Genomic DNA, 15373 nt, shown 5'->3' on the forward strand with positions numbered 1-15373 from the left:
CTTTGTGCTATTTTAATGGTGTCCTGATATTAAAACAAATGATTTCTTCAAAGTGCAGGTCTCCTTAAAGATAGAGATACAAAGTAGAGCTCTACTCACAAGTTCATAATGAAGTTATCCTTTAAAGTGACATCCAAGAACAGTGGAAAGACAATGTTTCAGGTCCCTTATCACCTGATGAAATGTTCATATGGGACCTGAAACGTTGTTATTCCACTGTTCTTGGCTGTCACATTAAAGGAGAATTTCATTATGAACTTGTGAATAGAGCTCTACTTTGTATCTCTGTCTTTGAGGAGACCTGCACATTGAAGAAATCATTTGTCTGTGTTGTGTTGGCTGCGCAAGCAGGTTTCTCCTCGCCTGAGACTATTTCCTCGTACTTTTGGAATTATACCCGATATTAAAATAAACATGGTTGTACTGTGTATCAGAACTAAGGTGATTGGATTCTTCACTAGTTATTAAGAGCAGTGATCAGTATGTCACAGTACTTGATGATAGTACTCTCTCACTATTTATCTAATGCTTTTATTTTGCTTAAGAAAAGTGGGTATATGTTAGTACGTTCGTTTCTGTACTCACATCATAAGGATCTAATAGGGTTGCAAGATGTCCCAGATATACAGGATTATCTCTTATTTAATTGCATTGTTCTGTTGTCCCGGAAAGGTCTATCAAAACGTATAATTGTCCCGTATTTTAGTGCCTTGACACAGGGCTGCCAACGGTGGTGGAGGGAAACCTGGGGCTGGTGCTGGAAGTTGGACCTGGCCAGAGGTCGATTCCAACTTTTGCGTCTGGCTGTTGAGCCTGTTTGCTTATGGGCCCCAGCGCCCTCTCCGGAAGTTGAGCCCGTCCAGAAGTTGGGTCTAGTTTCCACAACCTCGTGTGGCACCGGTGAACCTTCCCCCCTCCATGATAAACGTGTGTGTGTTGTGGTCGGGGGAATTGGGTAACCCTAGGATCTAAGAATTATGGCTCCTTGTAATAGTTATGCTGTTCAGGATTTTAAATCCACTTTACAATAGGGACTCACGTGCACTAGTGCATTCATTCAGCATAATTTAAAGAGAGTAGAATTTATCCTAAAAATACTTAAGTGCCCAGCACTGAAATGGTTAACATGAATGTAAACTACAGTTTATGTTCATTTAGGAGCATTTAATTGCTGTTATACTACTGGTGTTGTGTTTTAATCAACTAAACCAAAAACTTTGTATTTTTTTTTTTTTTTACTTTGTGCCACTTTTTAGAATTTGCTTAGAGAAAGTAAATCATTTACTTTAGTATTGTTAATGAAAATATAATATATTCCATGAGCAAAATAGAGATACATCTGAAATGCAGTGACAACCTAAAGCATAACAATTATCAGAAAATTAATAAAGAATAGCACTTTATGTAATGCAACCCCCAAAGAGGCATTACTTTTCTTTCCATCAGAAAGTGAACCGTTGTTCAAAATATCTGTAATATTCCATAAATCTTCATGATTTACTCCTGGTAGGAGGAGTTTGGAGATAAGGCTGCTGAGTTTTGTCTCCATAGTAGATTGGAGCCCTTCTGTAGGAGAATAATCAGTCATATTTTGATCTGTTGGGTCTAGGCAGGCACCATCTGGTGACTTTTTAAACAAAACGTTGCTGAGGTCAATACCTGCCAGTGATGTAGGGGACGAGCATGGTATATCACGAACAAGCTTGTAATTATCCATCCAGTCTTTTAACCATTCAATTCTGCAGTCACATTCCCAAGGGTTCCGGAAAATATAAAGTCTTCCCAGAAAATAAACTGGCTTGAACACTGCAAAAGGTAAAGAAGTTAAGTTGTTGCTGTTAAGGTGCAAGGTTACCAAGCTAGTGAGGTTTTCAAAAGTGCCTTCTTCAATGTAATTTATTTTGTTACGATCAAGGTAGAGGACTTCTAGCTCAACCAAATCCTGAAACCAAGTATTTGAGATATTCATGAAAAAATTTCCACCCAAGTTTAACATCTTTAAACGTCTCAGCCCCTTGAAGCAGTTTTCTGGTAACTCAATAAGTAAGTTGTCATTAAGATAGAGATACTCCAATTTCTGACAGTCTTGGAATGACCTATCGTGAATGACATTAATTTTATTGTCTTGGAGGTTGAGATATTTCAGATTCACTAGGTCCTGGAGGGAATTGTAGGCTACTGCTTCTATCCTATTACTCTCAAGGTAAACATGAGTCAAATTCTCCATACCCCGAATGGCCCCAGGGATTCTTCGGAAGTTGTTTTGAAAGAAGATGAGTTCATGTAGGGAAGGTAGCTCCACAAATATCCTGTCTGGAATGTTGAAAAGGTTACAATCTGCTAAATCTAGTCTGGCAAGTTTCTTCAGAGCTGTGAATGTCCGAGTGTGCAAATAACGAATGTAATCATTATGAGCCATCTTCAGCTCAGTCAAGTTGGGAAGCCCCTTGAAAGCCCCAGGAGTGATGAAGGATATGTTGTTGTGACTGAGTGAGAGAGATTTTAATGAAGGCAAAGTCCCAAAAGCCCTTTCAGATAGGAATTTTATGTTGTTTTTATCCAGGTTAATAAAAGAAGCTTCACAGGGAAATTCATCAGGAATCTCAGGGAGTCCTATTCGATCACATAATACAGAGCAAGTTCGTTCCTTAGTGCAAACACAGTTCGATGGGCACAAGCGGGCACAGGCCCATATGGCATAAATTGGTTGGATAAGAAGAAAAACTAGGAGAGAAGAACATATACACCAGTTAAAACCAGACCAAACTAATTGAAATAGAAAGATACAATATTAACCACTTAATTGTTTCATTACTTGACATTTACAAATTAATAACTAAATCCTGAAAATGGGCTTGACAGAATTCAATATTATTTTACTCCTAGCCAAGCTGACAGTTTCCAAACAAGCAACCAGTGCAACATGTGACAAATACAGTATGGGTCGTAACCTGGGAAAACTGGGATAAGCAAGATAAATCTTAAGTCCATGTAAAAGAGCTATCACCTACATTTGAAGTACTCATTCATTTTTGCACAATTTTAACTGGACTGACACAGCTACAAGAACTTGTTTCATGATAGACCAAAAGCTCTCACATTCACATTAATCAGCAATGTCAATTATTTACTGGTATTGAATGCAGTGATTCCCACCCACTGGTATGCAAACTAGCAATCGTTCTAATTTGTTCTGTTCCCCAAGAGAACATATGTACTGATCCCTTAACCTAGTTGGTGGTATAACATTATAGAATTTAAGAAATTAGGACCACAAATATCAGAAATACTAAAGATAACAGATTTTTATTGATCAGTTAAAATCTCTAAATATTTTGTGTGTCAAGGACTTCAGCAGATAATTTAAACCTTTTCAAATTTACATTTGCCTAGCAGACATACAGTATACAATGATTGATTGTTTTAATGTATATAAGAGAGACGTGGGTGTCTATAACGTTATATTTCAGGTGGAATGTGCTTGTTTTAGAGGACTCTGTGGAGAAAATCAGTAAGTGTTGAAGGGATCTTAAATATGATAGGGGTGGCTCTCTGAATAAGTAAGGGGAATTAGGACTATATTAAACTTTTCTTGGCATCTTATAGCCCATTCCCTTGAATAGCCAAATACTGTAAAGTGACTTACAGCTTACTAAATATGGCTATGTATGGGTGTTCCTTATGTATTTTCATGGAGGCTGTGCATATTTGGGGGCTGAAATATTTTGTGTAGTTAAGGTTGGGATTTGTAGGTTCTGTGAGAGTGTTGAGGGAGAGCTAAAATTCGACTTGGGCTCGCTAAATAGTGTTCTCTAACTTTGTTGGGGCTACTACTGATTGTATTAATAAGTGATGTTGGATGTCTGTGTGTATGTGATGGGACGTGTGTGTGTGTGTTTAGGGTGTCTTTAGTGTGAATTTGGAAGAATGTTATTCCTTCATGTGAGGTTTTTGATTAAGAGGATAGGGATTTGCTTATCTGAGACTGTAGTCCAAACCAGTCCTTACCACCTTGAATATAGAATTTACTGGTGCCCATGAAAGAAAAGTTTTGGGTCCTGTGACAGGGTGAATAAATGTCCCCAGCCATATGTCTGGCAGACCTATGTTTAGTGTGAAAAATAGAAGAATGGGACGCCGCTCAAACCATAATATCAAGTAGTATGAAAAGAGCCTGGTGCACGGAGAAGAGACAATAATGTAACAGAAAAAAAGTGACAGAGGTCACAGTAGTCCCCTATTAGTTGCACTCAAGGCAGAATCAAATTAAATAACTTAAAGATATTAATATCCACAGTATGGACTTAAAGTCCCAGATGAAAGGAAATAAATGCTTAAGGATACAATATCCACTGAAAGATTAAGGTCTGAAAAAAACTAAAATAAACATAATCCATAAAAAGGACCATATATGTCCACAGAGAATGTTTCATAGCCTAAAGACGCCCATGAGTGACGTCCGAGAGCTGGATTCCTTGTGGAGCTGAGAAGCCTCTGTCGGGAGTTACCTTAGTCCGGTCGAGCACAGGAACATAAGGAGCATGGTCGTATGAATCTTGTCTGTTTGCCACTGATGTTCCTTACTCCTTTGGGCACCTCAGGCGTTATTCGCTGGGGATTGTGGTCACTTACACTCCCTCAGGGCAGACTACCATACACACTATCTGTTACCATCTGACGATCAGACCATTGCATACTTACCTACCTATGCTCCCTTTACTGTGTTTTTGCTTACCTTGACTTACACCCACAGGGCTAAATAGCTTTGGTAGCAACATTAGGGATATCACTATATTACATTTATACTATAATCATTATAGCTAATAGTGTAGTTCCCCACCTTATCTGTTGCTACCCATCTCCCACCCGCTCCCCTACAGGGTTATTTTAACACTACACATATTGTTTTATTTTTATGTCACTTGTTTTTCGGCGTTATTACAGTATGGTTTATTAAAGTTTTTTTATTTTTTGGATTTTATTAGTGGATGTCATTGTTATACTTTAGGCTATGAGACATTCTCTGTGGACATATATGGTCCTTTTTATGGATTATGTTTATTTTTTTCAGACATTAGTCTTTCAGTGGATATTGTATCCTTAAGCATTTATTTTATTTCATCTGGGACTTTGAGACCTATGTTTAGGTCTGCAGTGCAGCAGTGACCAGGTTAATATTCAGCTGGGAAGCTCTTGTCAATTAGTCTGGTCCCAGCTGCCCCATCAAAGAGCTTTAAAAACTCTAGGCTGCACACACAGTGTCTGAGTGACTGAGCTCCTGATTCGAACCAACGCTAACACCACCCTAACACCTGTCACTAGTTTTAAATACCTGGGCTTATTGTTTGACTCCCACTTAACATTCGGGATGCACATTGATACCCTGACAACCAAGACCTATGCCAAACTAGGGGTACTTTACAGGAACAAATCCTCCCTAAGTCTCCTGGTCAGAAAGAGTATCGCACAGCAGATACTAATGCCAATTATTGACTATGGAGACATAGTATATGGCTCGGCTCCTCAAACCCACCTTAGCAAACTTGACACCCTCTACAATTCAATTTGTCGTTTTGTTCTCCAATGCAACTACAACACACATCACTGCGAAATGCTCAAAGAACTAGATTGGTCAACACTAGAGTCTAGGCGCAAAGTTCACCTTTCCTGTCTTGCCTTTAAATTCTTCATGGGCAAGCTACCCAGCTACCTGAACAAGCTCCTCACCCCTACTACCAGCAGCACTTATCACCTGAGATCAGACTCCAAAAGACTATTCATGGTCCCAAGGCTCAACAAAGTATCCGGACGTTCCTCCTTCTCCTTCCGTGCACCCAATAACTGGAACAACCTACCAGAGACTCTCACATCCACCACCAGTTTAAGTTCTTTCAAATCTAAGGCTGTCTCACATTTTAACCTGGTCTGTAACTGTTTCATACGCTCATAATATACATTTTCTTTAACTGTGCACGCAATGTCTTGTATATAATGTATACCCTGTTCATTTATGTAACTGTACTTGTAACCATGTACTATTGTTTTACTCTGTGCCCAGGACAAACTTGAAAACGAGAGGTAACTCTCAATGTATTACTTCCTGGTAAAATATTTTATAAATAAATAAATAACATGCAGTCTGTCAGATCCAGTTTGAGATACTGAATTGCTGAGGGAGAACTACTGCTACGGTCTGTCTTCAATATACTATTTTGATTAACTGTTTGCTGTACTGTTACGCTGGAATCTAAACATCCCTTGATGGGAAAAGGGCCAAGCCCCGCTCAGGACTTAATTTCTGTTTTGTATGCTGAAAAGAAGCTGTTTTGTTTTTGTGTGCCATATTTTTAAGGCTCAATAAATAAGCCTTTGCAAGAAACCCACGTGTGGTTGCATGTACCCTGCAACATATGGTGTTAGAAGTGGGATGTTGAGAGGCCCCTGCAGTTGAAGGGCCACCAAAAAAAATTACAAATGGAAGAATTTTTAATAGAGTTTCTGTGCACCTAGGCCCAACTACAGGCAGAGAGAGATGAAAGACTATTGCAGAAGCAAACCCAGCTCCTAATCCAGCAGCAGGCAGCACAGGATGAGCAGATAACCAGGTTGTTGACCCAATCCCAGGGGTCTGCCAGTCCAGAACTTGCGAACAAACCCCCGGTCCTCCTGAGGAAAATGGTTCCGAACGAGGATCCGAGGCTTTTCTACTGACGTTTGAAAGGGTTGCCGAAGCCCAGGGCTGGTCTTCAGATCGCTGGGCAATCGCTTTGGCCCCGCTCCTCATAGGAGAAGCCCAGGCCGCATATCAGGGCCTCCCAGCGGATCAGGCAATGGACTACAAACAAGTAAAAGCCACCATACTGGATCGCTTAGGTCTGACCCCAGAAAACTACCGGCAGCAATTCCGGAACCTGAAGTACACCTCTAAGATGAGACCCCGGGTCCTAGCTCAGTGGTTATTGAACTTGTGTACTCACTGGATACAACCCGAGCAACACACTAAGGAGACTATTATTGAACAAGTTGTTTTGGAACAAATCCTACAAGTAATAACTCCTTTCTGCATGCTCTTGGGTAAAACGCCATGGTGCTGATACCCTAGCTTTGGCTGTCTGACTCGTTGAGAAATTCCTTGTAGATGAGGATCAGGCGAGTGTCCTGGACCCGATGGATCCAACTTCACTGGCACTTTCCGGACACCCAAAGAGGGAGATCGAACCAACAGGGAAACTACAGCCCCTCCGTACGCAACCAAGTGCCACAAAATGAGCAGTCCTTCCAGCAAGGGAGAGGTCCAAATGCCGGGCACCACCGAGACCCTCATCCACTTCCTGATGTCGGCTCATCGCCAAATGAGAGGAACTTCAGAGGACGTCACCCACAGGACCCATCAGATGCCTGGTCTCCAGTATCCGGTCCAGCTGAGCGGTGTCCACGGCACCCTCCTGCGAGGGAACCCTCTCCATGTTCTGCCTGCATAGAACAAGGCCACCAGCATGTGGACTGTCCTCAGACAGATTGTTCCTTCAGCAGGACAGTGGCCTCGGCCTTTCCCAGAGAAAGTTGCAAGCCCTGGCTACTTCCAGCCCAGATTGGGGGTAAAACCGTCCAGGCCTTTGTAGATTCAGGCTCTGGAAAAACGCTGGTCTTCCAGGAACTGTTACCGCCTGACGTGCTTTCCTTTGACTCCCCATGGAGTATAGAGTGTTTACTCGCGATGTAAAATGGTATCCAAAGGCCAAAATCCTGCTACTGGTAAAAGGTCAGGAGGCCAGGATCGAAGTAGGAGTCACTCCTTGGCTCCCTTCCCTCATTTTGCTCGGCCATGACTGGCCTTTCTTTTCAAACCTTATGGCTCCAGTCTCTCAGAAGGAGCCTCATTCTCTGGCTCAGGAGAAACCTGGTAAACTGTTCCTCTTCTCGGCAGACCTGTTCCCCAGTAGACACCGGGTTCCAAAGACTCAGAGGCAAAGACGCTGTGACAAACAGGACAGGTAAAATGAGGGATACAATGTGTTTGTATCCCTGAAGAAATTCACTTATATGCACACTCCTGGGAGTAAAATATAACTTTTAATACACAATACTTAAAACATATATTACCGAAAAAGGAGGTATAATAAACATTAAAAATGAATGAAATATTATAGATACATGCACCCAAGAATGGCTCTCAAAAAATGTATATAGATACTCCAGTCAATAATTGTTACTGGAATCCTAGAGGCTCAAGGGGGTGCAACCAGCCAAGGTGAGCCCAAGAGAGCTCAGCACTTGCAAACACTCGTGCAGAAAATGCTTTGCCAAACATAGCAGCAGGGGTTAATCACTGCCTTCATGGAAATACTGATTAACCACACTGCATAGATGATGCCATAAACAAGCTGCTACACTGTTTTTAGATATATGTGTGCACTAGTGGATATGCTGGAAAAGACACTATGTTAAAACAGCCCCATAACGGGGACTGATGACATAATCACGCGTCCAACGCGCGTTTCCCTCCTACTATGGAGCTTCGTCAGGGTAAATTTTTGGGCCGCAAAAAAACAAAAACTTAAATTTTCATAGAAACTTAGGTTTATTTCGAAAAGTACAGTATAAAAAAAAACGATAAAATTAATGTTTTTTTCCTGACACTTAGCATCTCTAACTCTCTCTCCCTCTCCAACTCTCTCCCTCTCCGACTCTCTCCCTCTCTCTAACTGACTCCCTCCCTCTCTCTGACTGACTCCCTCCCTCTCTCTCTCTGACTGACTCCCTCCCTCTCTGACTGACTCTCCCTCTCTGACTGACTCTCTCTCTCTCTGACTCTCTCTCTCTGACTCTCTCTCTCTGACTCTCTCTCTCTCTCTGACTGACTCTCTCTCTCTGACTGACTCTCTCTCTCTCTCTGACTGACTGACTCTCTCTGACTGACTGACTCTCTCTCTCTGACTGACTCTCTCTCTCTCTCTGACTGACTCTCTCTCTCCTGACTCTCTCTCTCTCTGACTGACTCTCTCTCTCTGACTGACTGACTCTCTCTCTCTGACTGACTGAATCTCTCTCTCTGACTGACTCTCTCTCTCTCTGACTGACTCTCTCTCTCCTGACTCTCTCTCTCCTGACTGACTCTCTCTCTCTGACTGACTCTCTCTCTCTCTCTGACTGACTCTCTCTCTCTCTCTCTCTCTGGCTGACTCTCTCTCTCTGGCTGACTGACTCTCTTTGACTGACTCTCTCTCTCTCTGGCTGACTCTCTCTCTTTCTGGCTGACTCTCTCTCTCTCTGGCTGACTCTCTCTCTCTCTGGCTGACTCTCATTCTCTGTCTGACTCTCTCTCTCTGGCTGACTCTCTCTCTCTGACTCTCTCTCTCTGACTCACTCTCTCTCTATCTGTGACTGACTCTCTCTCTTACTGTCTCTCTCTCTCTGACTCTCTCTCTCTGACTGACTCTCTCTCTCTCTGACTGACTGACTCTCTCTCTCTGACTGACTCTCTCTCTCTCTCTCTCTCTCTCTCTGACTGACTCACTCTCTCTGACTGACTCTCTCTCTCTGACTGACTCTCTCTCTGACTGACACTCTCCCTGACTGACTCTCTCTCTCTCTGACTGACTCTCTCTCTCTGACTGGCTCTCTCTCTGACTGGCTCTCTCTCTGACTGACTCTCTCTCTGACTGACTCTCTCTCTCTCTGACTGACTCTCTCTCTCTGACTGACTCTCTCTCTCTCTTACTGACTCTCTCTCTCTGACTGACTCTCTCTCTCTGACTCTCTCTCTCTCTCTCTCTCTCTCTCTGTGACTGACTCTCTCTCTCTCTGACGGACTCTCTCTCTGACTGACTGACTCTCTCTCTCTCTGACTGACTCCCTCTCTGACTCTCTCCCTCTCTCTGAGTCTCTCTCCCTCTCTCTGACTCTCTCCCTCTTACTCTCTCTCTCTCTCTCTCTCTCTCTCTCTCTCTGACTCTCTCCCTCTCCCAGACACACTCTCTCTCCCAGACACACACTCTCTCCCAGACACACATTCTCTCTCTCTCACAGACACACTCTCTCTCTCTCTCTCCCAGACACACTCTCTCTCTCAGACACATGCTCTCTCTCAGACACACACTCTCTCACACACTCTCTCTCCCATACACACTCTCTCTCTCTCCCACTCTCAGACACACACTCTCTCGCACACTCTCTCTCCCATACACACTCTCTCTCTCTCCCAGACACACTCTCTCTCAGACACACTCTCTCTCAGACCCACACTCTCTCACACACTCTCTCTCTCTCTCACACACACACTCTCTCTCACACAGACACACACGCAGACACACACACTCACACACAGACACACACATACACACACACCCTCAGACACTCACATGCACAGACACTCAGACACACACACACAGACACACTCACACACTAACACACAGACACACACACAGACACACACACACACACACACACACAGACACACACACACACACACACACACACACACACACACACACACACACACACACACACACACACACACACACACACACACACACACACACACACACACACACACACACACACACACACTTTATTATTAACCCCTTCCTTTGCCAGAGATGGGCCAGCACTACCCACAGTGATGCATGCAAGGACGACTCATCAAAGGGGATGAGACAAATGACAACTAGTCCAACCAATATATTAAGAACACAGATGTTGTGTATAAAGTTGTTGAAAGAAAAAATTGACTGATTCTCTCCCTCCCAAGTCTACATGTGCAGCCGGGAGTGCTGAGAACGCGATACATGGCTTTGAAGGCGGGCGGTGGTGTTAGCAGATGGGAGAGCTCGCGGCACACTTAGCTTGTTGCTGATTGGCCTGTGCTGTGGTTTGACAAGAGTGATACGGGGGGGGGGGCCCGCTTGCTGCGGGCCAAAAAAAAATTCTGCCAGCCAATCAGGAGAGGGAGAATTTTTTTCCCCCTTTGCAGAGAGCGCGGCGCGCGCATTGCCTGGCACATCGCGAGCTGGGCCACAAAAATAATCGTTGTGGGCCGCATGCGGCCCGTGGGCCGCGAGTTTGACATGCTTGGTGTACACAATAAAGCAAATTGGACTCTGTAAAAATATTTGCACGTTGAGTGAAAACTGATTGAATTATAGACAACAGAGTTGTCCTAAATGTAACTTTTTCAGACTGGGTTAAAGTTGTAAGCAGAGTACCTCAAGGATCAGTACTCTGACCCCTTTTTTTAACTTGTTTATTATTGTTTAACCTTGAGGTTGACATACATATGCAGCGGCCATTATTTTAACAAATCACGGCGCCGTTTTCGTGCGCTGCTGTACTCCACGCGGCATGAACATGGCCAATCGCCCCAGGCACACGTGTTTATCGTGGTTGCTTTGTTTTAATTTCATGGATTGTGTGCAATTAAATGCAATGAAATGAATGAATTATAATGTGTACAGTACTGTGCTACTGTGTCAATTTCAGGTATTTAAGCCAGAACACTAAAATGCCATTTTATGCACTTGCGTCTTAAGGCGTTACGGTTGGAAGAAATCCTGCGCCATGACATGGGTATTCCGAGGTATACATCGCATGATTTGTTAAAATAATGGCCGCTGCATCTGTAGAGAACAATCTCTCCATCTTTGCTAATTACACTAAAGTGTAAGGTAGTAAAATCAGAGCAAGATGTAATTTCTCTCCAGAAGGTCTTGGAGAGACTGGAAATGTGGGCAGGTAAATGGCAGATGAGGTTTAATACAGATACATGTAAGGTTATGCATTTGGGATGCAAGAATAAACAGACAACATAAATTAAATGGGGAAATCTTAGGTGAATCATTGATGTAGATTAACAAGGAGAAGGAGAGAAAAAACAAAGCACTGATTCCACTGCTAGCTTGAAAAAACACAGAGGTTCGTTCCCATAATGAACAAGTTTATTGGATCAAACTAAGACAAACAATACACCTGTACTCCACCTAAGACTTTGGTATATCCTAGCCCTATTTATTGTTTAGTTTGGTGGGGTACTCCACCTAAGACTTTGGCTATTTTCTCCAGCTGTTTTTTTGTTCCAGAGCACCATACAACCTTGCTTGTTGAATCATTGATGTAGAAAGATTTAGGAGTGCTTGCAGCAGTCTTAGCAATTGTGTCCAGTATCATGCAGTAACTGTAAAAAAAAATAAGATCTTTTCTTGCATTAAACAGGGAATAGATGGAAGGGACAAAATGAGTGAAGTGATATCCCCATCCCACACCAAATCATCTATAAAGCGACAATAGAAAATAATATTGTACCTTAAGGGGTGTCTATCTCCAAACACGTGGAACTGCTCCCACCAACCCATGAAAAGATTGGCGAATGAAGGAGCAAAGCTTGTGACCATTGCAGTTCCCCATGATTAGAGATAGAAAACCCCATCAAAAAGAAAATAATTATGTGATAAAAGAAAGTGAATGGAATCCAAACTGAAAGTGCTCTGACACAGTGATAAATTGGACCTATTCAAAAAGTAGCAGACAGCTGCCATCTCTTTAGTATGATCAATAACTGAATATAGTGCAGTCATGTCCAGCGTGACCAATACGTAATGTTTTTTCCACTGTATATTCTGAATTTTATTAATGATCCAAAATAAAGGACGTAATTCTTGCACCAGAGGTTGGAGGTAGTGATCAATGTAGCATGAGAGACCATCTCCCAAAGATCCAATACTAGCGACATTTGACCTCCCTGGGGGGAGACCAATGCCTTGTGGATCTTTGGGAAATGGTGAAATATAGGGATAACGGGGTATGGCTTAAATACTCCTTATCGCTTAACACCCCCAACAATTTACCCTCCTCAAGCAGGTTTTGAAGGTCCCTTAAAAAGAGACGGGTGGGGTCAGACCATAGCACAGCATAGGAGGAGGCATCAGAAAGTTGGCTTAAAGCTTCCCTATGATAATCCCTCCTATGCTGCACCAGTATCGCCAAAACCTTGTCTGCACTTCTGATAATTAGATCTTTATTGGCACGTAAAGATGCTAAAGTCGTTATTTCTATGGTATGTTTCTGAACTGCAAGTCCTGTTTTAAAAGAAATACCCCATTCCGGCCTTTATTATTATTTATCTTTTGGAATGTTTGAATCTCAAAAGGTGTGGTTTTTTCCCCTCTTAACTGTGTGCTGCTAATTGACCAACTGGAACAAGCTGATTTATTGGGGAGGGGGGAGGGTCATGTGACTGCTTTACCTGTATAAAACTAACACCTTCCCTGCGTTGGCAGGACCTGAATTTGGCATTTTATAGTGAGGCATTAAAGTGAGCCTTTTAAGTGAGAATATATAGCTAGACTATAGTTTGACTAGAGGGGACTGGACATACTGCCAACTCTTCCACACATGGCAACAAATGGTGAGCTTATATGACCACACTATGATCCCATTCTTGTTAGCCTGCACATTTTAACCCCCCACCCCTTTACAACTTATTTCACTGCAGCCTCTCCCAAAACTGACTGCACACAACTACCTCACACACCCACTCAGCCCACTGAAACCCTGAATAGACCCTAGCACTGCAATGCAGCAAAACATTTGACAAGGGAAAGGCACACCCCTGCTGTTTAGTCTACACACACTTGGCTCACAACAGCTCTATGCAGCATTACCTATCTCTGGTATAATGAACCTGCTATGTATCTTAACTTTGTTCTTTCTCGTGGCCTCATGGAAATGTTACTCACTCTATCCACTACTAACTCCTCCCTCCTGGCCCACAGCCAACATCACCATACACCCAGCACTACTCAAAAGCCTTGCACTATCTACTGAATGTTGGTGGAGAACCCTAAAAACCAGCACACCAACCACCACTCACTCTAATGGCAAACACCACAAATTTACAACTTGCAAACAACTACTCAAATTTCTACTCATACTATTACTCTCTTTAGCAGGTGATATTGAACCTAACCTAACCCATTTCAACTCTGTCCCATACCCCTGAGAATACCCCCTTCAAATTCCAAAAAGGGCTATCTGTCGCCCATATAAATATCCGGAGCCTGCTGCCCAAACTGGATGAACTAAGAGCATGGTGCCTTATGCATAAACCCAAAGCCACCGTTCTCACAGAAACATGGCTAACCCCTAAAACTCCCGATGCAAATATTGCCATTCAGGGATACTCCATTTCTTGGAGAGATAGGTCAAAGAGAGGAGGGGGGATGTTATTTTATATTGCAGACTCCTTACAATTTACACTGCTAAATTGCCCCCCAAGTCCACCCTCTTTTGAAATCCTGGTTGGCAGAATCTGCCTCCCATTTTCTGAGCCCAACTTGCTTGCTGACATCTACCGCCCACCTAAAGCCCCTCTACAATCCCTGACTGATACTGACAGTCTCTTGGCTACATTTTCTCTCTGAATGAGAAGAGTGAGCTGCTAGTTCATGGGGATTTCAACTTCAATTGGCTTGACCCTAAAAACCACAAAATCCAGATACAACTCAAGTCACTTAACCTATCGCAACTCATTTCCCAACCCACACGGACAAATCTGAAATCGCACAACCATTCCTTGCTAGACTGGATTCTCTCCTCAAATCCCAGCAGAATCCAATCCTCTGGCATCCTTCCTGACATTTTCAGTGACCATCCAATAGTGTACTGTGTAAGGAAAATTAAACTGCCCCATTCAAGCCCTAAAGTTCTCCTCACTAGAACATTTAGAAACTTTAACCCACAACAGTTTCTGGCTGACCTTACCAACTGCCCTTGGCACAGAATCGATTTAATTCCCGACCCTGATTCTGCGCTCGACTATTTCCAATCCGAGTTCTTAAAACTCTGTGATATTCATGCACCACTACGCAGAATAAGGGTACGGGGGCCCACCTTCCATGGGTTACAACTGACCTTATAGCACTCTACCAATTCAGGGATGCATTGTGGAAAAGCTACAAAGTAACTGGCACTACCAAGGATCTCAATCACTACAGATGCCTGCGGATTATGTGCACAAGGCAAACAAGGCATGCAAAAGCACAATATTACTCTGACAATCTCCTCCAGAATACATCAAACCCAGCTAACTTCTGGAAGGTTATCAACAATATATTCCAACCTTCTAACCATCAACAACCAAGTAATATCACCAAGGGGGATATTACTCTGACAAACCTCACTGACATTGCAAATGCGTTCAATGATTTCTTTGTGGGGTGTGCTACTAACTTATTAGTGAAACGCAACCCAAACCACAAACCTGAATCTCATCCTGGGAGTACCCCTATAGCCCCACCCCCTCCCAACACTGCCCACAATTTTTAATTTGGCCCAGTATCCGAAGAGGAGATTAAACAAGCGCTCCTCAAATTAAAACTAA

General features: G+C 43.0%; 1 protein-coding gene across 1 annotated transcript in view; it reads right to left on the minus strand.

Annotated features, from left to right (window-relative positions):
• Positions 1 to 261: 261 nt before the first annotated feature.
• NYX (nyctalopin) overlaps positions 262 to 15373 on the minus strand; it is a 40011-nt gene continuing 24899 nt past the window's right edge. Inside the window, exon 3 of the mRNA XM_075584263.1 lies at positions 262 to 2724. Within this exon, the coding sequence (XP_075440378.1) occupies positions 1358 to 2724 (1367 nt within the window). The 3' untranslated portion in view covers positions 262 to 1357. The remainder of the gene's footprint in view (positions 2725 to 15373) is intronic.

The sequence above is a fragment of the Ascaphus truei genome, unplaced genomic scaffold (genome assembly GCF_040206685.1).
Source record: "Ascaphus truei isolate aAscTru1 unplaced genomic scaffold, aAscTru1.hap1 HAP1_SCAFFOLD_515, whole genome shotgun sequence".
Classification (NCBI taxonomy): domain Eukaryota; kingdom Metazoa; phylum Chordata; class Amphibia; order Anura; family Ascaphidae; genus Ascaphus; species Ascaphus truei.